General features: G+C 38.3%; 1 protein-coding gene across 13 annotated transcripts in view; it reads right to left on the bottom strand.

The window, feature by feature from the left end:
* The window catches only part of LOC109928974 (autism susceptibility gene 2 protein-like), a 475,973-nt gene that overhangs the window by 22,968 nt on the left and 425,152 nt on the right, over positions 1–27,853 (bottom strand). For 6 of the 13 annotated variants that reach the window (XM_048611251.1, XM_048611254.1, XM_048611252.1 and 3 more), the window contains 6 exons: positions 16,060–16,423; positions 9,897–10,168; positions 7,940–8,178; positions 6,313–6,363; positions 5,219–5,314; positions 1,828–1,899 (listed from right to left, as the gene is read on the bottom strand). In XM_048611251.1, the coding sequence (XP_048467208.1) occupies positions 1,828–1,899; positions 5,219–5,314; positions 6,313–6,363; positions 7,940–8,178; positions 9,897–10,168; positions 16,060–16,423 (1,094 nt within the window). Of the gene's footprint in view, positions 1–1,827; positions 1,900–5,218; positions 5,315–6,312; positions 6,364–7,939; positions 8,179–8,247; positions 8,409–9,896; positions 10,169–16,059; positions 16,424–27,853 lie in introns of all 13 variants that reach the window. The other 7 variants (XM_048611256.1, XM_048611258.1, XM_048611257.1 and 4 more) reach the window with 4 other exon arrangements.

Raw genomic sequence — 27,853 nt, 5'->3', positions numbered from 1 at the left:
AAGCTGATTTCAGAGTCAGGTACCACAAACGGCTTCCTTAATTCCCTGCCTGGGTGGAACAAGTTCTGTCTTCATGACTGTGTTATTTGGCTTATTTATTGGAAAAATGAACATTTTCAACAATCAGCATTAACAAAGCTTTAACTCAATTTGTCTTGCAATTATATCTATTGTCCCCATCAGAATGTCAACATAAAAACATTTTTTTCAGTTTAAATATTCTAGAACAAAATAGCCTTTCAAATATATTGAAATCAACTCCGCATTTTTTCATGAACTCAAAAGGCATAACACTTCAATTGGTTTTCTCCATGTAGTGAAATGGAATATTAATACTATTCATATTCATTATAACCCTTCCACGCCGAAATGGCAACTTCCACATCAGCATGTTTCCTACATTACAACAGTAACTACATATTTGGAAGTACTTAACTGACTGTAGTACAGACTGGGATGATGAGGTTATGAAAGCCACCAAATAAAAGCAAATCCTATCTTTTCATGATCCTTTCAGATTATAAGAATCTTACTGGGTTTGAAAGTTTTTTGTAACTCCGAAAATGGCTTGCAGGACTGTGATTTATCAAGATCACAACATAAACTTGAAAGCCATTAAAAAGGTCACTGCTTAATATAAAAACAGAAGAGTTGGAAATACTGAGCAGGTCTGGCAGCAGTGAAGAGAGAAGTAGAAGTGACGGTCTGAGTCAAATGAAACTCTTGCCGCTTGAAATATCTGCCAATTCTTGAAATTCAAAAACATCTATTATTTTGTATACATTCATTTTCAAATCAAGATACGGGTTAATATTAGATAAATCTAAACAATTGACCTTGAATGTAATATCTCACTCAATTTTTACTCAATTCAGAAAATGCATCAGAAACAACCCTGTAAACAAAACTGTTGAAAGCTGCAAGATGTCACACAGGAGGACTTCTCAGTCGTAAATTGATCAATGTTGACTAGCAGTTGCCAGTTTTGTGACTGGAGGGTAGATTTATATCTTATGATATACACGTTACTGATTTACAATGACCTTTTGCTACTGTTGGCAAATTCTGACCAAACTGGAAGTCAGGGCTCTGCGTCTTCTGGATATGTTTGAATCTTACATTTGATTAGGTATCTACTGAGACTGAATTAATGTCACAGTATAAATGGGTCAAATTCAGGGACTCGGGTTATATTTTAATAGAACCTAGCCCTTTAAACAAAAATGGACAGCAAAGAGCCATGGAAACCAAATTTGGTTTCCGATTCTGCTTATGTTGTTTTGTTAATTAGCAATATGGATTCATACAGGATGAAGTCATTGTTATGACAATGACAGAATGAGGATTTTTAGGGACCAAAGTTAGATAAAGGGCTAATAAACAAAGATTTAATAGATTCAATGATTAAGCCTGGTCTTTTTTCTGGATTTCAACTTGTTGTGCAGCCAGTATCAGACAGTTTTCTTAAACACTGTTGCTAAGATGCCATCTTTCAAGGGAGTGATTTTTAATGAAAAATGCCACATCAAGATGTTATGAAGCAGCTCATTTAAAATAGGAAGGGAGAGGATAAATTTAACAAGCTCAGACAGCACTTGATAGAAATGAGCTTGGAATAGTATTAACAGTGAGAATCTTTTAGATTCTGTGAGACAGACATCTACACAAGCAGTCAAGAACAAAGTTGTAAGGTAAATCAAAAATATATTAGATGGTGTAAGGAACTCTGGAGCTGTGCAGTTTATCTACACTAAAGTGAAAATTCAACATGTATGTAATGAGGTCCTGACTGAAGATTTCAGGGTTGAAAGTTATTAGTTCATTTACCCTGGGGTCCTTCTGGAGTAGAGTGTGAGGAACTGCTCCTTGCCTGCTTGCTACATCAATTGGATTGGAAGTCTGGGGAAAGACAACACCGCATTCATATAATTAATGAAAAGTGGTCTGGTCCACTGAAATTACTACAGTGCAATGAAAAGGCCACAAAATCATGGAAAAGCCACCGGGCCAAGAAATTTCTGAATTTATGAAAAATGAATAGTTTCTGTAGCTGTTTTAGTAACTCAAACATGAGGGTACTAGATTCTGAGATGATTACACTGAACTGCAAAAATGTATGAGGAGATATCTATGTGTCCTTTAAATATAAAAGTTCTTAACTTTGGCTGTGCCTCTTATCTGGCTGCTGAGGTCAGTCACTTTTCCAAGGAGGTGGATGAAAGGGAGTTAACTTAGCAGCCTCCAGTCCTTCATGTCACAGAATAGCTCAGGTAGAGAAGGAATTCCTTAAAAATGATTCAACCAACCTGCTTTTAATAAGTCAGATTTAGCTGGGCCAATTCCAACAAAATTATCACAGTCACTATCTCACTGAAATTGACAGAAACCTTTGGAGTCTGAAGATTCACAGAATAATGCAGAAATCCAGAAGTTGCTGCCAGTGATTTTGCACTTCTCCAAAGGGTGTGGTTGTTATGGTTCTTACAGATTGCACTCCCTTATAGGAATTGCTGAAAAAGTCTACTTTTAGGGTGTTAGTCTTGTGTAAAAACCCTTTAAGAAGTTAAACCTTGTTGAATGAGGTGTAACTAGGCTTTCAATGATGTCATAATTTCATAATTACTGCAAAACATCCCAATGGTCCCAAAACTAATTTTATATTTGTGGTATGTCAAATCTTTCTATAGTGATTAAAAATCCTAGATACTTTAAAAAAGTTTTATTTCTCTTACAAAGTTTATCTTTATTTCAACTTTTACGTTAATTCAATTATAATTGTTTTACAATCCGAAAATTTTAATCAAATCTGAAAGATGTTAAATACTTTTAACCTCCCTTGCTGTATGTGATCATTTCAATGTGACTGGGCCCTTATTACTTGCCAAAATCACTGGTACCAGAGGCCAAGATTTCTCCTTAAAAAAACAGAATTGCTGGAAAAACTCAGCAGATCTGGCAGCATCTGCAGAGAAAGCAGAATAAACGTTTCAGTTCCAGTGATCCTCCTTAAGGTTCTTGACTTGGTTTTAGGCGTTGTTGTTAGGCAAGGGAGAAGGTCCTAGAAATCACTGGATATTTGTGGGAAAGTTGCTTTCAGGTCAGCACCCACCCTAAATGCTGAAAGGATGTTTCATCTCGAGGGACAATCTGGAAGTAGACAGCACAACTTCAAATTAAGGGGACTCCTGCTGAAGTCAGAGATGAGGAAGAATTTATTCTCTCAATTGCTAATCTTTGGAACTCTCTTCCGCAGAGAAGAGTGGAGTGGTCATTGAATGTCTTCAATATTGAGTGAAACAGATTTTTAATCCACAAAGGAGACCAGCGCAGGAGTGTGGATTGGTGATGGTGGTGGTTGATGCTTGCAGGAAAGTAGATTTGAGACAGCAAACAGATTAGCTGTGAACTCATTAATTGGCAGTGCAGTCTCGATACGCCAAATGTCCTTATGCTGTTCCTTTTCCTTGTGATCTGATACAAAAATCCAGGTCTTGATTTCACTCTTGCATGAAAACAGTGCTATAGTATTGAGATGGCCTTTATTGCTAAAACCTTTAAAATTAGAACATTCATGGGAAACTGTCAAAACTGTGCTAACAGTTATGAATGCCATTTCAGGTATTATTCCTGAAAAACTCAAGACTGCTAAAAGGGACATACAAAATATTAACTCATAATTAGTCAAGAACACATGTGGTAACACACACGCACAAAAATTGTGCAAACAGAAACCAAAATATTTTAACAGAGACGGACTTGAGAACTACTTAATTAGCTGTGAAGTGCTTTGGGATATCTTGAGGTTGTTAACGGCAAGATAGAAAGCAATTCATTCTTCTTTTTCATCATCAGTCTGTACATAACATTCAAGGTATAAGAAACTTATGTTGCAAAACTGATTAAAGGACATTTCACACCACAACCCTAAAGACACAAAAACTGAAATATTCAAATGTCACAGCCAAGAGAAATATTTCAACTAAGGTTTTTTTTAGAATTTACTCAAAGCATTGAAGAGCTTAAGCATTACTTTATAAGGTGTGATGTCATTTAAGTGCTTGACTGAGTTACAACTCTGCATTGCGCTCTCAGGTAATTATTCTTTGTGTAGTACATTAATAGATGACAGTGCTCATTCTGCAGATTGCCAAGACGATACTGTGGCTGGATGCTTAAATTTACTATTCTATAAGATGTTATTTCAAAATTGGAAGAAAGCATTTTTGAAAGTTTCAACACTCATCACACACTGCTGAAAAATTTAAGTTTCATCATGTTCTGTTTCTTGTGACCTTGAATTAAGGATACTACATGGTTGCCATGAAATTGCCATTTGCCTACACTACGACAGTCAGATAATGAATAACCTGTTATACCTCTAACTGGCTCCCAGCTCAGCAAAGTGGAGTACGACGACAGTGAAATTGACTGAGGTAATCTGTCTCTCCCTACCTCAGTGACAGACGCTTCAGTCTGAAAAATGGAGGAGCACTCAGCAGCGCCGACCCAGGCGAACTTAATAACCCTGACAGATCATGGCAGCCCAGTGAAAGGCATTGTGCTCAGTCAGCATGAGCAAATGCAAGTTAGGCCTTTAGGGCAAAAAAAAAATCATCTGCTCTACAGAACAAGGTAATTTGCTCATTTGAAATGGTTCCTACCATTATAATGCATCAGCCACAGGATTTTTGACTCCAAAGATGGGTCAAGTATTATTAACCTTCTGCAGTTTACCCTCCGGGCCTCCTCATCTACTGAAGTTGGCATGTAAATTATGTGGAAGTTTGCAGATCAAACTGGTCTCCTTCTGACAGATACATTCTCCACCCCTCCCCCAGTTTTGTGCCTAGAAAATGCTGTGCTTACTGATCCTGGTATAATCATAGGTTAACCACATCAATCACAGCAGGTTTACAGTACCCATTTCTTAACAAAGTTTATGCAGAAAGCATGTAGCAAAGCTCAACTGCAGATAAACTGTTTGATAATTGTAAATGTACAATTCATTGCTACTTTCCTTTAATACTATAGGATAGCTGCCTCAGTCATGACAAATCTTCAACACTCAACAGTAGTGTGATTTACTAATATTAAAATTGAGGAAGGGACAGGAAGGAAGGAGAACTGGTATTGCCAGTCTCTCATTCCCATGCTTTTATGGTCATTAGTGAAATATCTTACAAGTCAGTTTTAGCAATTACAGAACAGATTTACATACCTTAGGTTGAAATGCTCCCTGAAGTGACCCAAAAGGACCTGAATGTGGAATCATGGGTGGCATGCCTGGCACTGTTGGAGCATATGGTGGGAAGAACTAAAATCAACAAGATATGAAGAATTAGATTCTGTATGAGAATCAGTAACATAATGAACATTACACATTTAAGCAAACTGTAAACAATTCGAAGATGCATTTTACTTAAGAGCACATTTACCAATTTAGTTACACCACGTTATTGTCTAAAAACTATATCAGGTAACAGATAAAATAGACACTTCACTGGTCAACATGGCAAAGTGTTTAACTGTCTGCAACGTATCCCTACAAAAGGCAAGATTAAAATAATTTTACAGGAAGACTCCCAAGTAAGCCTTTTTCCTGAAGCATCTAATATTTCATTTTCAACTTCACTGAAGACTAGAAAAGATATGGTACATTGTGCTTGTTTTCACCTGCTATCATCCCTCAATTTTATATTAGCAAATTAAATTATTGCTGTGAACTTGCATCATGTCTGTGAAGGACAACTATCCCCAAATGCCTAAGAGTTTCATCTTCAGTGAAACCCAATACAGTGAAATATCTTTATTAAACAGAAGTGCAATTCAGTAACATAGTTTTTAGACAACTACATCCTTTATTTGTATTTGTAATCTAAACAAGTAAACAACCATCTATTTCTGCATTCCATGGGAAAGTGCTCGAAACATGTAACATTTTTCAAACTAAAACTGCTAGCATGAACAAGAAGACACTTGATTTGCATGTGTGAGATAATGCCTCTGCTATCAATCAAGTAAGCCCGGGATGCGCAATGACAAAATTTTGGTTTTTGCAACCCAAGGGGCGAGACTGTAGAAAGCACATAGCGCCTTCAATTTACAATTCAAAATCACCTAATCTATATCTGGTCAGTTTCTGTTAGAAATGCAAATTGAGGCTAATTTGATGAACTGCAGATGCACTGGAAACCACAAGAGTAGAAACACCAAATTTAACATATGAAATGCTTGATCAAGATAACATTTATATAAAAAAAGGTGCGAGCTGAAGTACACGCACAATTAGCTCTCAAAAAAAAGGACACTCACACTAGAATGTCGATAGAAAGGATTTTCTATTTTTGGTGTATACTTTTCAAACTGAAAGGAAGAGCAAAAAAACAAGTTGTAATAGATTTATTTTGCCTAACATCTAAATCACTCTGTCATTGTGAGGCTGCCAAAATAAATTAAACATCTTCTGATCATGGTGTACAAATGGAATAGACTAATGAATGATCAATATTGGCTGCTAAATCATTTTTAACTTGGCACAAACTACTAACAATTCTTTAAAAAAAGTCGATAAACAGCTTTTAATAATTACTTTTACCATATTTCATCTTTAAACAATTAGGGGGCATTAAGAAATGGAAAGTCTTCATACACAACCATTTGGCATGGCAGCTGCTGCTGAATATAATAACTATGTATACAGAACACATGCATAATTTCATTAATTATAGCCATTACCAGATGTCTGCCACTTAGTCAGCATAAACAACATTAATCACAAAAACATACACTAGGTAGATTATACACATTTTTTTATGACCGTAATTAGACCACATGGTACTTTTTTGCATTAAAAAGTTGAAAACACATTCTGCCACAAGCAGTTAAAATGTTTCTCTTCATAATCTCTTTTCGGAAAATTTGGAAATTGTTCCTTAAAATGAGTAGACATGTATACAGTTTGCCCAAACATTATGGTAAGCCGGTGTGTAAATTAGAACAAATTAAGTTAACTGTTTTCAAACACTGTTCAAAGTAAAGAAACAATAACTGGTTGAATATTAATGACCAAAATTCGATGGGTATATGGTCTTAAATGATTTTAATTATACATTCTTAACTCTAACTGCGTTAAAAAAGCAATAGTGTTTGTGTGTCAGACGTTATCGAGCTCCTACTATTTTCAGTTCACAGAAATAAATATATATAGAAACAGCATGGTGGATATATTTATACTTCATTCTTCCACACTGGGCTACTGTGGTATTTTGCTTTTGCAAGTACGCAATGCTTGCATAGCATATATTTAAGGTCATACTCAATTGTTTTATATCGATGAATTAAAAAAAAAATCAATAAATTGAAGTTTAGTGCACTTCAATTTAAACCCACATCCATGCAAAAAACACAAAACAAAATGTGTTCACAGGTTTAGAAAGGATTTGTAATTTCTTAATCTTTTGACCACACAACACTTTAAAGCGTTATCAGATACTTTGGGATGTTCTACTACTTTAAATGCATGATATAAATCCAAGTTATTGTTGCTCATCAAGTTCTGAAACATTTTTTCTTCTGAATGTCCTCCGTTTGGGATATTTTAAATCAGCACATTAATAACTTAATAGGATCCTATTTTCTTTAAATAATAATTGATGGTGACTGCTAATAGTTTGAAGCCTAAAGTACTCTATTGGAATGTATATAAACAAACAAACAAACAAACAAACAAACAATCTCAAAACTGATATGTGACCTTCCACCTTAAATGGTTGTATGGTCCAAAGATAGCACAGGAATTTCAGAATAGAAAAATAAGTGCCACTGGTATTTTTCTTTTTAAGAACCACATTAGCCAACCCGTGGTCACTATGGCAAAAGAGACGGAAGTTTTTTTTTGTAAGGGGAGGGGGGAGTCAAGAGATGCTCTACTTATCCTCACTTTTCTGCCTGGGGGATGCACCATAGATGGTGCAGTGGGCGGCATGAGTGGAGTCGGTGGCAGACTCGCAGGAAAAGGAGCAAACGTGTGCTGATGTGTGTGTTGATGCGTGTGCTGATGCTGGTGTTGATGCTGATGATACTCTGCTGTCAAGAATGGTGGCGGGGCCAGCGACCCTGCCCTGTCGGAACTCTGAACCAAAAAGCGGTTGTTCAACTCCTGCCTCAGCAGATCATGCTCTGGAAGAGAAAAAAGAAACACAAGGGCCGTGGGCCAGTCAGTTGGAAAAAGAAATTCCAAATATTCACCTGGCATTCCCTGTTTCTGCAGGTCATGCTGTGGTGGTTTTCTACGTGAGGACTCATTGGTGGAGGTAACAGAGATGCCTGTGACAAAGCACCAATCAGAATTCCCGACTGAGGCTGACAATACATGATTGGTTGGTTGAATGATATCAACAGGCTGGTATCTAAAGACAGAAGAGAACCATATGAGTCATCCCAGCAGAAAACAAACTGGGGAAATGAGAAACACACACATAGTCTACCTCTAATGGAGATAGCTAACACACTACTTGTCTCCATAAGAGCAGACAGCAATATTGTTATTTGAAATATGTCCACTGGACATTGAAATAGTTAGCACGTTTGCAAGATACCATTAGATATTCATTTAATCTGGAAAAGCACATTGTGTGCTTGGAATCAAAAAACATTTACTTTTTACACAGGCATTTCAGAGCTCATTTGCTCAGGTTTAAGCTGCCAAAACTTACAAATACTCTCAATCACCTTTACTGCTGGTAGCATGACAACATCAGCAGTATGCTGAAAACTTTGTTTTAAAACAAAACAAAATCATTATCTGCTCTTATGAGTGCATGTCCCTTGATATAATTTCAGACAATTACATTCAATACAACTTCAAGAAAAAAAATACTTTGAATTATGCTACCCCATAAGACAAACACATTTGAAAAACTACTGACTGAAATATAATTATCCTTTGAGTTAAAATAAATGGAATGATTAAATACAAATACAATTCAAGGGATGAAACACTATATTCTTGCCAATTAGCAATACAATAGTCTTGGCTGATGTTACTGACAATTTCAGGCAGGTTTTGACAAGTTACAATAAGACAGATACGATTTTACTTAACACTCCCCCAAAAGATCTTCTTTGCAGTGGTGGTCAGTATAATTATTTAAACATGACAGTTATAGTACAGAAATATATCTAGCTTGTTGAGGACTGTTAAACATCATTCAAAGTTTCCAGGCAATGAAATACAGAGGGGATTTGAATACTCAAGTAGACTGAAGCAAGGATTTTGTATTAAGCTAGTCTTGCTGGGAGAAGGGTAAGCAAGTAACCAGGCTGAAAGTGGAGGTACACAGAATCAGAATTTCCCCTTCCTTTCCTACTCAAATCTATAACACAGAACTGTAATTAAGCAATTTATTTGTTCTTTGGGTCTTCTTCAAATGCAGCACACATTTTCTGTCATCAGGGAGAACAGTTCATCTGCGGTCAGATTTTATCAGTACCGCTTTTCAACTTGAGATTCATAATGATCAAAAGACCAATGTGCTTAAATTCTAAAAGTAATATACTAATTTTGAAAGCATTAGGTTATTGTCTCTAAGCACAAATCTCATGTTTTGATTTTGACTCTTCCCACATTTTCTTCATGCAATGGTGTTTCCTTATCTCTCAAAGCCATTTCTATCTTGGGAATTGAACTGAACAAACACAACATTCACTTTTCTTTAAAAAGTCAATTTTACTCAGGACTAGCTGATGTGAAACATTACTGCCCTTAAAATAAAATAGGCATTTTGACGAATTCAAAAGGAATTGAAAATATTAACAAGATCCTACATGACAGATGTATCCTACAGATAAAGCTCAACAAAATCTTCAGACTTTGGGGAATAAGAATCTGCACCTACCTGAATAGCCAGGTCCTGCAGGGTGACCCGGTACAACAAGGCTGTTTGACGTTAAAGGAGGTGGTGGTGGTAAGGTAGCTGGTGTTGCAAACATGGCGTGGTGATGAGGGTGAGTCTGAGGCCTCAGGGAGAAATTGTGTGAGGTAGCAAGGCTTGGAATAGATAGGGGCAGCACTGGAGTAGATGAATTTAAGGAGTGGATTTGGGGGGATGAAGGCAAGTGTTTGGGTAGGCTGATGCTTGCAGCGCTGCTGGCACTGCTACTCCTGCTGCTGAAGAAAGAAAATTTGATCATTAGCTAACGTACGTACAAAACATAATAACAAAAATACATGTGTACCTCATCTTTGGCACTAAAGCAAAATAGTGATTTCCTGTGTAATCTCTACTTCACAACATATTAGAACAACTCTGGGCTAATATTTACCTTGATGGTGTCTTCTAAAATTTTATTTGTAATTATCCTCCCATGATCTTGTAATGTTGATTAGAGGTTCAGTTAGCTCGGTTGGCTGCCTTGCAACTCAGAATAACACCAATTGCATGGGCTCCATTACTGCATCTCCTGTGATTACCATGAAGAACTCTCCTCCTCAACCTCTTCCCTCACCTGAGGCATGGTGACCTTCAGGTTAAATCACCATTAGTCATCTTTCTCTCTAATGAGAGAGCAACCCTATTGTCTGGTAGGACTACGGCAACCTTACCTTTATCTATAATGTTAACTACTACACTAGTATAGTTACAAAAAGTTAGGATAATGACGATGATGAAAGACAGACATTTTCTCAAAGCCTTTCATCTTGTATTTATCAGGAAAATTTAGGAGAATACCAATTCAAGGAAAAAGCATTTTTTACACAACATGTAAGAAAGGTAGAATGCTGACTGGTTGGCAAGTGAACCCTGACTGATAGAATGCACCAATTAGTGATAATTCACAAATAACCTTCAGGCTAGAAGTGGTAAGTTTGCCTGCCTCTGACTCAGGAGGCTCATGTTCAAATCCAACCTGCTCCAGAGTTGTGTAATAAGATCTCTGCACAGGTTGATTAGAATATGTCAGGCTGGGAAAGTAGTAGTCTAGTGGTAATGGCACCAGACTAGTGATCCACGCTCTAGGGACAAGGGTTGAAATCCTATCATGGCAGATGGTTAAAATTTGAACGCAATGAAATAAAAAAAAGGAATAAAAAGCCAGCACAATGGCAATTAAGTAATCATTGTTGTTAAAAACGCATTTGGTTCTTTGCAGAAGCAAAAGAAGTTCAAGTCCCACTGCTCCAGAGTGTATCATAGAATATGATTAAAAATATCCGCAAGATTGAGGGTTTACAAAGACTCAGCCAAATTCTATGTGGCTTCTTGGCTTTCTATACCGGTCCGCTATTTAAAGGGCTCTTGTGGCACCGTGCTAATGGCACTATCTATGAGCCAGGCGATCTGGGTTCGAGACCCTTCTGTTCCAGAGCTGTAGAAGATCTCTGAACAGGTTGATTAGGAGATACCTTAACTGCCAGAAATGATATTATTGCATTGATGGGATGTGGGCATTGCTGACTTTATTTGTTACCATCCACAACTGCTGTTGAAATGAGTGGCATTTCAGATGGCAGTAAAGAGCCAACAACATCGCTGTGTGTCTGGAGCGAGATATAGGCAACAGACATTAGTGAACAAGATGACTTTTTATGACAATATGACAGTGGTTACATGATTGGCATTAGGCTAAATTTTAGTTCCAGATTTTTTTTACTGAATTATGATTTCACCATCTGCCATGGTACGATTAAAACCCACATCCCTAGAACATTAACCTGGGGTTCTATATTACTACACCAGGATTATTATTAGTCTGGTCTCATCTCCACCAACATGTAGCTTCCAGCACACACAAGTGCACCACATTGTGAGCCCAACTAACTATCCTGAATTGTGTGTACTGGAAGTTAATATGTTAGCACATAGGGTAGTGTTCTTTGCAGATAAGAACATGTACCTGCAGATATTTTCTGTTTAACGTGTTCAGAAATGTTATTATATACCTCTGCCGCAGGTGGGACTTGAACCCAGGCCTTCTGGCTCAGATGTAGGGACATTACTATTGTGATACAAGGGCCTCCTGGACATAGAATCATAAAATCCCTGAAGTGTGGAATGAGGCCATTCAGCCTATCGAGTCTGCACCAACCCTCCAAACAGCATCCCACCCAGACATAGTCTCCCATCCGATCCCCATAATCCTGCAATTACCATGGCTAATCCACCCAACCCGCACATCTTTGGACTGTGGAAGGAAACCAGATCGCCCAGTGGAAACTCACACAAACACGGAGAGAACGTGCAAACTCCACACAGACAAACTCCACCCAAACCTGGTTCCCAAATGCTGAGGCAGTATTGCAAACCATTGTACTGCCCGTATACCTGCACTGCACCTATTTCAATATATAACAGGTGACAGTCATTTACTAGTTCATTTCTCAGGGCAATGCTCTGCCCAGTCAATTGCCTGGTTTAAAATTTAACCAAAACCTGGCCATTAACTGTCAACCAATTTTTGTGCATTCTTCGTTGTAATGCCTCCACCAATTATTGTCTACTTGCCAACCAACTAATCAGCAGTCTCCTCTGAAACAGTATAAATGGTTTTCCCCTTAAGTTAATATGCTTGAAAACCATCTTGCTAAGCACAAGCTTCAAAAAAATGGTGTCTCTTTTTCTGGTAATACTCAAGTTCTGTACTACCAAATGACTAGAAGTTAATATGGGCAATTCATGTGATTATTCCTTAAGTGTACAGTATATGTGAAAATACCTTCTCTTCACATCTGGATGTTTTGCAGTTAAATTAAAATATTAGATGAGGTGGTTTGCTCACAAATAAACATCAATCTCATACACTGGAAAACATGGTCTGAAACAACTTTGCCCACTTTTACTCTGAACTGAAAATCTGGTAACTGCTGTCAAGATTATGATGACTCACCTCCCCAGTGATGTGGTTTGAAACACAAGGCAACTATTAACTGCAATATGGCAGTCATCTGTGCTGTGCAAATAATGCAACATTTAACTGAAGTATGCGCTAAAATGTACAAATGCAGCTATTTAAAACAAATACAGCTGAGAATTTACATCTTAAATAAATTTTCTACTTTCAGGCATGTTCAAAGGAATTTAAGGTGGCATTTCTCCAGATAGGGGGTGATTTGATCTGGTAATTTGATTTACTATTATAACAAAAAATTAAATTAGTCAGAAGAAAAACAGGGCTTTACTGTTCAAAGTTCTGCAATTCTTTCATTGGATATATAATTTCCTTTCTGAAGGTAAATGGGCCACTTATTTATTGACAGACTGTTTAACTTTTTGGTTTCATTATCTTGAAGTTAGCACGTTCTCAGCCTATTGAATCACATCTGAAATTATATAGCACAGTTTTGTTCAGGATGTAGGAATGTCAGTGAAACAATTATTTCTGTTACATTAAATGTAGCATTGGTCAAGTCGAGAGGGCTAACATTCAGGCTAATATGAACTACTGCCCACTTGGTTTAAATACTGACTGCTGACAGCATTATTTATAGCTCTTGCGAGCCTGTTTCCAATTGAAGAAAGAACAAAATGAACAGTCTTTCTGTTGCATGGCAGATTTAGCAATCATCCAATTGTGCTAATTTCATATCATTTTGATCAGCCAATGGTTTAAAAAGTAGATCAAAGTTGTATTTGCAAAAATTACTAATGGTTGTTGATCAGGTAGACAGAGGTTGACATAGCATTGAGAACTACTCAATCTAAGAAACAGGTTTTCAGAACTTAATTACTTTTTCAAACACACTTTATGATTATATAAAAGGCTGTAAGTTACATTAGATGCACATTACAAGTCAGTTGGAACATATCACAGATAGTGGCCATAATTTAGTATTATAGAACAGAACCATTACCTACTGTGCAATATGGAGGTAATAGCAATGAAGCAGTGCCACAATTATAACTTGCATTTCTACAATGCCTTTAACATAGTAAAATCCCAAAGCACTTCACAGGATTGCTATCAAACAAAATTTGGCGATGAGTCATACAGAAATACTAAATGTTAAAATATTAAATATTGGTCAAAGAGGTGGATTTTAAAGAAGCATTTATAGGGGGAAGCAAGAAACTGTGAAGTTTAAAACTAAATTTTGCAGTTAATTTATTTTTAACAAAAGGTAGGCTACTCCACTGAAAGAAGTTCTGCAATAGAGCTCAGAATCTACAGCAGTCAGTAATAGAGATGAAGAAAACTGAAACTGCACATATGCCCAGAACTGAAAGACGGCAGAATTACCAGGGTTTGAGGTGATGATTGGAAATGGCAAGGCCATGGGTGATATTTGAACACAAACATAACATTTTTAAACAACATCAATCTATTATTAATTATTGAGGATTTAGGTAGTACTACTGGATTGGGGCCACAGGGATGAAGGGTAAGTCATGTTAAAAATAGTGAGTTAGACAAAAGCTGACCTCATATTATGGCAGGTGGAAGATGGTAGTCTGTCTTAGAGAAGACTGGAAGAGGCAAGTTTGGGTTACAAGAGTACAAAAGAAGATTTTAGCCACTGATGGGCACGAGAACAAATCATCTGGTTATAAGTATGTTGCCGCTTGTGGAAGTTTGCTACAAGCAAATTGGCGGTCATATTTCCCACGTATATAGAGAGTGGCTACGCTTCAAAAGTACTTCATTGGTCATGATGTACTTTGGGAGATCCAGTGGTCATAAAACATACTATAGAAATACAAGTTTTTCTTTCAAGAAAATACCCTGTGCTTCAAACTCTATCTAATAGATAAACTCAAAAGTGAAATGTGCTGTGGGTCCCTTCTTTCTCGTCCTTCTTAACACATCATGCAGCATTATGTTTATTACTATAACTGGGTGAAAATCCCCACGGATGAAGGTAACAGGACACACCAATTATACTAAACTTGGGTCACTAATTAATTGTATATTTCTGCATCCACCATCTCAAAATAAATTTTGGTTAACAATTTTGAAATTCAGTAAACTTCACCATTACAATCCTAACTTGTCACGCATCACTCTTCCTTAAGCAGTAGCTACAATTAAACAAACAGCTGAATATTTTCTTTCAATCTTAATATTTAACTTGTACCCCATGCTCAAAATTTCTGTTTTTGGCATAATGATTAGAGTGTAACAATAGCAGTTTTCAATGGACCTAGATGAAATGTATTAGTGGTTTTGCAGAACCTGTGTGAAATCAGTTTTTATTCTTGGTTTCAATATTAACCCTATAAAAAAATGATATACAGCTTTGTCAAAAATAAATGGGCTGAACTAACGAAGCAGGTTTCAGGCTGCAGTGAGTACATGTATGCTAGTAAAGTTGGTACGTTTTGGCTTTCACAAATATTCACTCATAAATAAAAAGTGGAGGCTTGAACAAAATCTAGACTTTTATTAGAATCCCTACAGTGTGGAAACAGGCCCTTCAGCCCAACAAGTCCACACCGAACCTCAGAGCATCCCACCCAGATCCATCCCCCTATGACCCACCTAATATACACCCTCTACCTCCCTGAACACTACGGTCAATTTAGCATGGCCAATCCGCCTAACCTGCACATCTTTGGACTGTGGGAGGAAACCGGAGCACCCGGAGGAAACCCACGCAGACACGGGGAGAATGTGCAAACTCCACACAGACAGTCGCCCGAGGCTGGAATTGAACCCAGGTCCCTGGTGCTGTGAGGCAGCAGTGCTAACCACTGTGCCACCGTGTCGCCCCGTATCTTTGGGACCTTGGTTCAAATCAACTCTGGACTGATTGAATGAAAATCCCTCACTGGGACAACACAAAACAACCCCATAATTTTGTAATTAGATTCAGAGATAATTGAATAACTTTCCTAGGAAATAGGAAAGTACCATGCTATTGTAGAAGCAAGTGCTCTAAAGTAGAGTTAGAGTTAGTGTCACTGCACTTAGATGAAGTGGTAATACAACATACCTGGAAGCACTTAATGAACTGTGCCAGATACAGATAGGGGTCTAGACATTAGAACCGATACTGCTCACCCAGTACACAAAATCCAGATACCATGTAGATTCTTAAAGTAATTTAATATCTTTCCTCCTTACCTGATACTGTTAAGACTGCTGAAAGGTATCTGGTGATGAATTTGGTGATGGACAGGAGGCTGCGTGTGAATTTGAGACAGAGGATAATGCTGTATTTGGGGCTGTAATTGTGGTGTTGGATGTCTTGTTTGCGGTTGTGCCTGGTAAACAGTCTCCTTTACTGTTGGACTCGCCGTGCTATTGGAAGCACACGCTGAAGAAGCTGGAGGTACAACAGTGGCTGGAGGACTTGGCACCAGTGGCACAAAGGGCGACTCCTTGCTCTGTTCCTGGCTACGCTCTAGTCCAGAAACCTTGGAAACACCTGGTCCCTTTGTTTCAGGTTTCTCATTCAACGTCAGACTGCTTCCAGTGAAGCTTGAACCTAGAAAATGAAAGAAAAACAAACCTTTTCTGAAGTGTTTATGCAGTACATTTCCACGCTTAATCATCACTGGCTGATTCACCTCTCCGAGGAATACAGTCAGCTTTAATAACTCACTCCTAATTATTGTTAAATGCCTGTCGATTCAGGTCTTTGCCAAGCACATTCTAGCATAAAATGATTATGTTGCAGTAGAGCTCTGAAAAGTTCACAGCCTTTCCCCACTGTGCACTGATCAAAATCCTTAGCTCATTCATGCCTATTAATATTTAAGGATTAATTAAATGTAGGGGGTTTTATCACAAACTTAATAGCATTCCCCACAATTTATTAAAAAAAAACTACCTGTTTAAACCGTCAAAGAGGCCAATATCTCAGCCCCGCGGTCCAAGCATAATCCATTTGCACAAATTACAATCAAATGAATATGAGGGAGGCAAAGTGGCATGGATATTAACACTAATTGTTGTCTAGCTGCAAACAGCACATCCTTGCTGCAATTTACTTAATGAAAATCTGTTTAGTTTAATTGCTTTGACACTGTTCTCTTTATCTCAATGAATGCATGTATCAAGTCAGCTTTGCCGGTCTTGCTTCTGCAATAATAGTCCATAGGATGAAATAACAGGCACTGAGGCCTGTGTTTACATCCTGGGCCTAATCTCTTCACTCAACAAAAATCACATTCCAGCTGGCTCAGCCTGGTCAGAGTTAGATAATCCCAAATACACAAAGGCAAACAAAAAGAAAAATATCTTTAACACAAGAACTAAACTTCAGGTGTTAAGAGACTTTGCAGCATAGTTTATCTAGGTTAACAGGTTCATCATTTAATTCAAATATTTCAGTTAACTTTTAATTTATTCCTTCCACACTTTCAAACAATTATTAATCTAGTAGTCTTTGTTAAATGTTCATTTTCTTATATGAAATGGATTTTTCCAACAATGAAGGCAGATGCCACTTGTCAACTTATACCATTCATGTTCTATACTGCAAATAGTGACACAGATCAATCACTTGCCTTCCCTCTTTTGGGCCAGGAAAGGCATGCCTCAGAGGCAATCTTTGTGTAATATCAAAACACTTCATTCTGGGAACCTCCCAAGCATGCCACAATCTTGCCACAGTAGGACAATGTTTATTAGTCCATATGCTTTACAGCACTTCTGCTAACGGTGATGAGAACCTTCAACGGTCTTGATCTGAGGCTTTACAATTCTCTCATTTAACCTTTCCATCTCTCAACCTCCCTCTCCTTCAAGACCCACTTTGTAAACATAACTTTCTGACAAAACATTTTGTCACTCTTCCTAATTTCTCTTTAATCCATTTTTGTTTGATTACATTTCTGTGAAATTCACTAGAAATCAGGGAAATCCATTAGAATGGAAAATAGTGAATAAACGTCTTTTACTCAAAAAGGGAGTGAGACAGAAAGCAGGAAAGTACAGTCCAGTTAGCTTCATATCTGTTGTAAGGATAATGCTAGAAGCTATTATTAAAGACTTTAAAGCAGGCACTTAGAGTCAAGGTAATCAAGCTGAGTTAACGTAGTTTTGTAAAAGGAATATTATTGAATGGTAGAACTGGCTGAAGAGGTTTCATGCTCCTGTATCATATGCTCACTTGCTCCTTCGTCCAAGTAATTTACATAGATTGTAAGATGCTAAGGCCCCAGTACTGATCCATGTGGCACAACTGTTACACCTTGTGACCAGAAGTGACTGATTTATAACTATACACTTTTTCCTGTTAGCTGGCTAATCTTCTGTCCAACCCCATATCTTACCCCCTGGGCTACGAGCTTTTATTTAACACATGTAGTATCTTATCAAATGTGTTCTAGAAATCCAAATACAGTACAGCCACTGGTTCCTCTTTTCTCCCACAGCACGTGATTTTTTTCAAAGAGGTCTAATAAATTGATTAAACTTGATCAACAGTCCAGGGATGTGCAGGTTAGGTGGATTGGCCATGCTAAGTTGCCCGTAGTGTTCAGGGATGTACAGGCTAGGTTGGTTAGTCATGGGAAATGCAGGGTTACAGGGATAGGTTAGGGGGATGGGTCTGGGGGGGATGCTCTTCGGAGGGTAGATATGGACCCCACACTGTAGGGATTCTGTGATATGATATCTGTCTGCAAGCCCCTTTTATCTTTCACAACTTGCTTTCTTAACTCTCTCAATGTTATCTGCAAATTTAGCTAGCATGTCTTTATTCTACTCATCTATGATGTAAATTGAAGAAGGTTGAGGCCCATATATATCCTTGTGCGACTCCATTCTTCACATTCTGCCAATAAGACAGACACATTTATGCATACTGTTTGTTTTGTGCCAGTGAAACAATGTTCTATCTATGCTTCTACATTCCTTCCAAACCAATAGCTTTTAGTTCTGCATAACCTTTGATGTGGCACCTTGTTAAGTGCGTTCTGGAAATCTACACAAGACCATGAAGACATAGGAACAGAAATTAGGCCATTCAGCCAATTGAATCTGCTCCCCCATTCAATCATGGCGGATGGGTTGAAAAACCTATTCTCCCACTTTCTCCTCATAACCTTTGATCCTCTTGACAATCAAAAACCTATCTACCTCTGTCTTAAATATACTTAATCACCTGGTCTCCACAGCCCTCTGTGGTAATGAATTCCACAGATTCACCATTCTCTGGCTGAAGAAGTTTCTCCTTATTTCAGTTCTAAAGGGTCTTCCCTTGACTCTAAGGCTGTGCCCTCAGGTCCTAGTCTCTCCTGCCAATGGAAACAACTTCCCAACGTACACTCTGTCCAGGCCTTTCAATATTCTTTAAGTTTCAATTAGATCCCCTTTCATCCTTCTAAACTCCATCGAGTATAGACCCAGAGTCCTCAAATGTTCCTCATATATGTTAAACCTTTCATTCCTGGGATCATTCTCGTGAACCTCCTCTGGACCTGCTCCAGGGCCAGGAGATCCTTCCTGAGGAATGGGGCCCAAAATTGCTCACAATACTCTAAATGTGATCTGACCAGAGCTTTATAAAGCCTCAGGAGGTACAACCCCTGCTTTTCTATTCTGTCCTCTCAAGATAAATGCCAACATGGTATTTGCCTTCCTAATTACCGACTCAACCTGCAAGTTTACCTTAAGAGAATCCTGGACTAGGATTCCCAAGTCCCTCTGCACTTCAGATTTCTGAATCTTCTCCCCATTTAGAGGATAGTCCATGCCTCCATTCTACCGACCAATGTGCATGACCTCACACTTTCCGACATTGTACTCCATCTGCCTCTTCTTTGCCCACTCTCCTAACCTGTCTAAATCTTCCTGCTGCCTCCCTGCATCCTCAATACTACCTGTCCCTCCACCTGTTTTTGTATCATCTGCAAACTTAGCCAGAATGCCCACATCATGTTCCTTCATCTAGATCATTAAGATATAAAGTGAAAAGTTTAGGTCCCAACACTGACACTTGTGGAACACCAATTGTCATCGGCTGCCATCCTGAGAAAGGCCCTTTTAACCCCACTCTCTGCTTTCTGCCAGACAGCCAATCTTCTATCCATGCTAATACCTTGCCTCTAACACCTTGGGCCCTTATCTTACTCAGCAGCCTCCTGTGCAGCACCTTATCAAAGGCCTTCTGGAAGTCTAGATACATAACATCCATTGGCTCTCCTTAGTCTAACTTGCTCGTTACCTCCTCAAAGAATTCTAACAGATTTGTCAGGAATAACCTCTCCTTGATGAAACCATGCTGACTTTGCCCTATTTTACCATACACTTCCAAGGATTCAGAAATCTCATCCTTCATAATGGAGTCCAAAATGCTATCAATGACTGAGGGCAGGCTAATCGGCCTATAATTTCCCGTCTTTTGCCTTAGTCCCTTCTTAAACAGGGGGGTTACATTAGCAATTTTCCAGTCCTCTGGGACCCTCCCGGACTCCAAGGATTCCTGAAAGGGCACCACTAATGCCTCCACTATCTCTTCAGCTATCTCCTTCAGAACTCTGGGGTGGAGCCCATTTTGTCCAGGTGATTTATTTTCCTTCAGACCTTTCAATTTTTCTAGCACCTTCTCCTTGGTGATGGCCACCATACTCAGCTCTGCCTCCAACTCGCTTGAAGTTTTGAGATATTACTTCTGTCTTCCACCGTGAAGACTGACGCAAAGTACTTGTTCAATTCCTCCACCATTTCTTTTGTTCCCTATTACTAATTCACCAGTGTCATTTTCCAACAGTCCAATGTCCGCTTTTTTCTCTCTTATGCCCTTCATACATCTAAAGAAACTCTAACTTTTTTTTATCTTACTGGCTAGCTTACCCTCCTAATTAATCTTCTCCCTCCTTATTTCTTTTTTCGTTGTCCTCTGTTCATCTTTGTAGGCTTCCCACTGCCTTTTGCCACACTCTATGCTTTCTCTTTTGCTTTTATGCTGTCCCTGACTCCCCTTGTCAGCCATGGTTGCCCCATCCTTCCTTTAGTACGCTTTTTTCCCCCCTAGGAATGAATTTTTGCTGTGTCTCCTGAATTACTCCCAGAAACTCCAGCCATTGCCATTCCACTGTCTTTCCTGCTAGGCTCCTCTCCCAATCAATTCTGGTCAGCTCTTCCCTCATCCCTCTTGCCTTTATTCATGTGTAATACCGTTACATCTGATTCCATCTTCTCCCTTTCAAATTGCAGTGTAAATTCAATCATATTATGGTCATTACTCCCGCAGGGTTCCTGCACCTTAAACTCCCTTATCAAGTCTGCCTCTTTGCACCATATTAAATTCAGAATTGCCGTTCTCTGGTGGGGTCTACCACAAGCTGCTCCAAAAAACCATCTCATAGACACATCATATGTCTACAGACTCCTCTTTTTCCAAGTTATTCAAGCCCTCTGAAATATTAAAAACTGAAAGAACTGCAGATACTGTAAATCAGAGACAAAAACAAATTGCTGGAAAAGCTCAGTAGATCTGGCAGCATCTGAGGAACAGTCATTGACCCGAAACATTGATTTCTCTCCATAGATGCTGTCAGACCTGCTAAGCTTGTCCAGCAATTTTTGTTGCCTTTGAAGTACTACATTGGTTAAACAAGACTTCCCCTTCAAGTAAACATGCTGATTCTTCCCGATTGCCTTGAATTTTTGTAAGCGCTCAACTATGATTTCTCTAAATGATTAATTCTAACACCTTTCCTCCAACAGAAATCAGGCTAACTAATCTATAATTTTCAGTTTTCTGTACCTCTCCTTTCTTGAATAGAGGGTTGTATTTCTATTTTCCAGTCTCATAGAACCTTGCCAGAATCTGGGGAATTTTGGAAATTCCACACTAATGAATTTACTTGCTCATTAACCAACTCTTTCATGCCCTGAGAATTAAGGCCATCAGGATCTAGATACTTTTCAGTATTCAGCATCAATAGTTTCCTTAGTATCATTTCCCGGACTGGAGGCCTGTGCGGGGCAGGCGAGTCTGGAGGCTATGTGCTAGCATGGACATGGGTGAAAAGGACTGCAATTTGAGTACTTTTTAAAACTCTTTATTCTTATGCTGGATTTTTTATTTATTATTCTTTCAATTTTGTACCAAATACTTAAGCATATGTACCTAGGTGACAATGCAAACTTTTCACTGTACTCATTCGAGTCCACATGACAATAAAGCTTATTCTAATTTTGGATCTAAATCTAAAGCTCATTCTAATTGTCATGTTTGTAATTTCAATAAGTTTCTCTCTCCCTTCATCTCCTGATTTTGAGCTCCTACTGGAATGTTTCTGTTTCTTCTATGATGAAGACAGAGCAAAACATGTTAATTTCATCTGACATTTCCTCAATCTATTACTAACTACATGTTCTCTCTCTGGGTACGGTTGTCAAATTTTCTGATGACAAAGATTGCTAGGTTGTGAAGAGGAGATAACAAAGCTACTTGGAGGGTGGTTTCTTTAAAGAAGGATGTGAATACATTGGAAGCAGCTCAGAGAAGGTTTATTACACTAATACTAATGCATCAATCTTTAGCCAGAAATGGCAAACTAATGATCCTTCTCAGCTACCTCCCAATCAGCATCTCAGATGCCAGCCTTCAACCAATTTGATACAGTCCATCTCATCAAGAAACAGATGAAGACACTGGATAAGGCAAAGGTATGGGCCCTGACAACATTCCAGCAATAGTATTAAAGCTTTGTGCTCCAGACTAGCAGCAATCCTAGCCCAACTGTTCCAATATAGTTACATTACCTAACCAACAATGTTGAAAATTGCCCAGGTATGTTTTATCCATAAACTTATCATAAATCCCAGCCAGCTAATTACCATAAATATACTCTCGATCATAAGCAAAATGCTAAAAGGTGTTATTGACAGGGCTGTTAAGTGGTACTTGCAAAAGGAATGGTCAGTGATGCTCAGTTTGGGTTCTGCTGTGGCGATGTGACTCCTGACCTCCTCATAGCTTAATTCAAACGCAGACAAAACAGCTGAATGCCAATGGTTGGGGATGAATGACTGCTCAAGACAGCATTTGACTGAGTATGGCATCAAGGAACTTTAGCAAACAGGAGTCAACAGGATTTGGGGGAAAACCTTCCTCTGGTTGGAGTCATACATAACACAATGGAAGTTGCTTGTGGTTGCTTGAAGATAATCAGCTAAAGGACACATTTGTAGGGAGTTCCTCAGGACTCGTGTGCTCGGCCCAACCATTTTCAACTGCTTCATCAATGACCTTACCTCCATCAGAATTGAGGATGTTCATTGATGATTACACAAGTTTTGCACCATCCTGAGAGTTACTGTTGACCAAAAGTTGAATATAAATACTTTGGCTACAAGAGCATGGCAGAGGCTTGAAATTCTGCACTGAGTAACTCACTTCCTGTTTTCCCAATTCCTATCCACCATTCAAAATTCAGAAATGTGATGGAATACTCTATACCTGCCTGGATGAATGCAGCCCCAACAGCACTCAAGTAGCTTGACACTATCCAGGATAAAACAACCCATTTGACTGGCATCCAATTCACCATCTTTAATATTCATTCCCTTCATCAAAGACATGGAGTGGTAGCAACCCATATCATCTACAGGATCTGCTGCAACTCCCCAAAACTCGGCCAAAAGAACCTTCCAAAACTGTAACCTCTAACACCCAAAAGAACATGGGCAGCACATACATGGAAACACCACCACTTGCAAGTTCCCCTCCAATTCACCAACACCTCCTCCAGGGACATGAGGGATGGACAATAAATATTCTCCTAGTCAGCAACGACTGTTTTCCATGAACGAATACAAAAGGGTATCACTTTAAAGATAGAAACAAGGAAAAATTTTAGCCTTCAGAGAGTTGTTCCTCTTTAGAATTCTCTTCCCCAGACCAGGTTGGGTCACTGAAACTGGTTAAAGCTGAGTTAGATCAATTTTTGATGGACTAGGGATTTGAGAATCATGGGGGAAGACGGAGAAGTAGAGTTGAAATAACAACCAGACCACCCACGATCTCGTGGGATGACAAGTAGGCTTGAGGGTTGCATGGTCAATTTCTGAATTCACGTCCTACATACCTATGAACAGAAAGCCAGAAATAGGATCTGGGAAAATAAACAATGCGATGCCAATAGTGGCAAATGTTGAGCTCTCTGCTGATGTTGAACTTTAGGACACATGGAATGCCCTCAGCTATGCACAAGCATTGCAATTGTCTGAGACATTTAAACTTTTGATGGTCTGATTTGTGCTGCCTAGGAGCCTTTAAGAATCTCTTACGCTGATCTCAATGTTAGAGACGTCCACAACTCACCTAGATACTTATCCCAGAATTATCGCACTGTTTAATCTTTGGTGTAACTCAGTGATTAACAGAGTAACGCAGCACACCATCCCAATTGACTCCCAGTGAACCAAACATTCTCTGACTCAAGTGTTCACCCTGAAAATCCCCAAGCACTCACACCAACTGTCCATGTCGACCAACTACTCTCACCCCAAATTGCACCAAACCCTTCAAAAGTTCTTTACACATTTACCTAAATGTGATAGCTTATGAGAGAGGAAATCCTATCCGGAAGAATACAAAAAAGATTGCTGCACCCAATGTTCAGTCAGTGGCCATCGCAACAGCATTGCCATTGACTGTAAAATCTGGGTCATTATCCAATGAATCACTTGAAATCAGCTTGAAAGTGTGAAGACAGTATTAGTTTATTTCAACCATTGTCTGCAAAAATGATACAGGTGTAACATGTCCAATGTTAAGCACCATCTAATCATAATTAGCTAGTTCAAATTTTAAAAGATTAGTGACTATTCGCATAAAGATCAGAGAACACTGAATTGACAATTAACGATCCTCTCCACATCTTTATAAACCGTTCACATCTCAAATGCATCTGTTGCGAATTATATAGATATTACAAACTATTATGTAATAGTTGCAATCTAGCCTTGTCATCCTTTCATGACCTGTGAATAGTTAGTGAGCCAGCATGTTCAGCTAAGAATCTAAAAGTCTTGAACCCAGTTGCCACAGCCACTTATTATTGTTCAGCTTTGTTTGGCATGTAGGAAAATATGGAGAACGACTGTTGGAAGTTCTAAATTTGTTTTCAAATCAGAGCCAATTTAAAATCTCTTAGTATTCTCTTAATACAATACAACATAATAATGTAACTTATTTGCATATTTTTCCATGGATCTAATGCTGGAAGGATGTTTCAGAAAAACAATATCAAAAACACTTATTTGGGTAATTTAATATCAGCACCTATACAATCATGTTTACAATATAAATGAAACACTTACTAGCGTTTGTTTTCAAACTAGATTTTCTTGGTAGTTCAGTTCCTCACAACCCCAGGTTCACCGTATTTTCCCTGAACTGCTGACAGTTTTATTGCATTTACCAAGATTTTCAGAGGAAGTTCTAAATCCATGTTAATCCATGAGGACCACATTGATGAAGATAGGATCTTAGAATCCTTTATCTCACATGACAAAGAAATTTAACAGCAAACCAAAGAGGGAAATATTAGGGTTGATGACAAAGGATTGATCAAAGGCAAAGGTTTTATGCATCACTTAAAAGGAGGAAAGAGAAAAGACATGGGAATTTAGGAAGGGAATTCCAGAGCTTAGGGCCTAGATAGCTGAAGGCGCAGCCTCAATTGGTAGAGTGATTAAAATTGGGAATGTTCAACAGGCCAGTATGAGTGGAGTGCAGGTATCTTGGAATGCTGTGGGACAACCCCGAGGAGATTACAGCGACCAGGAGAGGCAAGGCAATGGACAGATTTGATAATGAGGATGAGAATTTTGAGATTTTGCTTAATTGGGAGCCCAATATAAGTCAGTGAGCATGGAATTGATGGGTGAACAGAACTTAGTGAGAGTTGACATTAGGGCAGCAGAATTTTGGATGACAGGACTAAGATACACTCAAATATCTCGAATTCCAGATTTTATGAATCAGCCCAAATCTGCCCAATGAATAGCAATAAATTCAAGAGCTAATTAGCCATTTGCTTGCAAGAACAGTATGGATTTATGTTCTAAGATTATGAAACCTCTCTCAACACAAGTAATTAGCCTAAAAGTTTTCATAAAAATTGACTAACAATGTCATCCTTAACCCTCTAGGATATTTCAGCATTACTTCCAAAACATTTACTACATCCACTTGAGTTTGCTAATTGTGACGATTATGAAAACATCACAAACTTGTAATTTGTGGCACTTAACTATAAACTCTTTCTTTTTCTAATTAAAATTTAAACTGGGTAACAGGATAGAAAATGAGGTCACAGTATGCCTTTCCCATTCTTAAGCTGAATTATAGATTTTCTTGCCCATTGCTAAACAGCAAGTTATTAATCATTCCAATTTATGCACACATATAGCTCCCTAATGCAAATACTGAATCATGAGATCAATAGTTGTGACCTGAGAATACAGTGACATACAATTAATCTTTATATAGTACACATACAAAGTCCATAGATTACATTAGGGTTTTTAAACTTGGAAGCAATTAGCTTTATCAAAAGCACCAGATTTAACGTTCGAAAATTCATAAATGTAATCTAAATGTAAAACAGCTCATGCTATCACTAGCTCCCAAGTATGTACCTTATGACCAATCTCCTAGTGAAAGGCTAAATAGAGTGGTCATAAGGATTTTAAACTGGTAAATGGGAAGGCTCAGGCTCAGGGAAGGTCAATACAACTTCAAAATCAAGTAGCATGACAGAAAGTAAAGAACCAGACAGGAACCCTAATTCAGGTACGACAGGTAATGGCAAAACTGTAAGAAGTGTATTGATTGAACTGAGACAACTAATAAGCAAGTGAATAAAGCATAAGTGCTCAGGGACAGGTTACAGCGTACTGCCCAAATAATAGTTCTATATGTGAATGCACAGAATATAAAGGAATAAACTAAATGAGCTGCAGCCACAAATTTAAATTGGAGATTATATTACAGTAGCCATTACTGAAACATGACTGATTGGGAACTAAATACATCAGGTGATAATATTTACATGGCAGAAGAGGTGGAGTAGCCTTAATGACTATAAACAAAATAATTACGTGGTAATGGAGGTTTTAATAAGTGGAAAGCAGTGGATATTTTAAGGATGGGACTGAGGAACAGTAAAGGATACATATCTGTAATAGATACTCCGTACAGATCACCTGGTAGCAGTCCTAAACTGTTAGATTGTATAAATGCAGATATTAGGCTAGTGTGTAGCTACAGTAGTATCAATGAGGGATTTTAGCAGATTGGAAGCATCAGTCAAGCAACTGTCAGAATGCTAGTGAATTTCTGGAGTGTGTTTGGGTTAGTTTCCTACAGCAATGTATCCTGGATGCAACAAGGGGACAAGCAATATTGAATTTAGTAATGAGCTAGATTTAATTAGTAACCTCTTTGTGTGTGAACATTTATCAAATAGTGATCATAACACAATCAAGTTCAACATAATGTTTGAAAGTGAAAAGCATGAATCAGCTATGAGAGTTTTAGATTTAGGTAAGGCTGATTTTTTAAAAAACGAAATGGGATAGAGACTGTCCACAGTACACTGGGAGAATCTGTGAATAGGTAAAGCAACTGAACAACAGTGGAGGATGTTTAAAGAAACATTTAAGACAAAACAAAATCATTTTATACCCAAGAGGGAGAAGTTCCATTTCATAGAAAAAAAACAGCCATGGTCAACTAAAGAGATAAAACCAGCAGAAAGGGCTTACAAAAACGTGAAAAACAGCACATATCCTGCTGAATGGGCAAAATACTAAGACCAGCAAATGGTCACAAAGCTTCTAAGAGCTACTAAAAGGGATTATGAAAGGAAACTTGTGACAGATGTCAGAGTCTGTCAAAATAAGAAGAAATGTTATAGTTAAATAAAGGGAAAACAGGTGGTCAGGA

This window comes from Rhincodon typus, chromosome 24, assembly GCF_021869965.1.
Source record: "Rhincodon typus isolate 14 chromosome 24, sRhiTyp1.1, whole genome shotgun sequence".
Taxonomy (NCBI): Eukaryota; Metazoa; Chordata; class Chondrichthyes; order Orectolobiformes; family Rhincodontidae; genus Rhincodon; species Rhincodon typus.
This window is presented reverse-complemented; position numbering and strand designations above follow the sequence as displayed.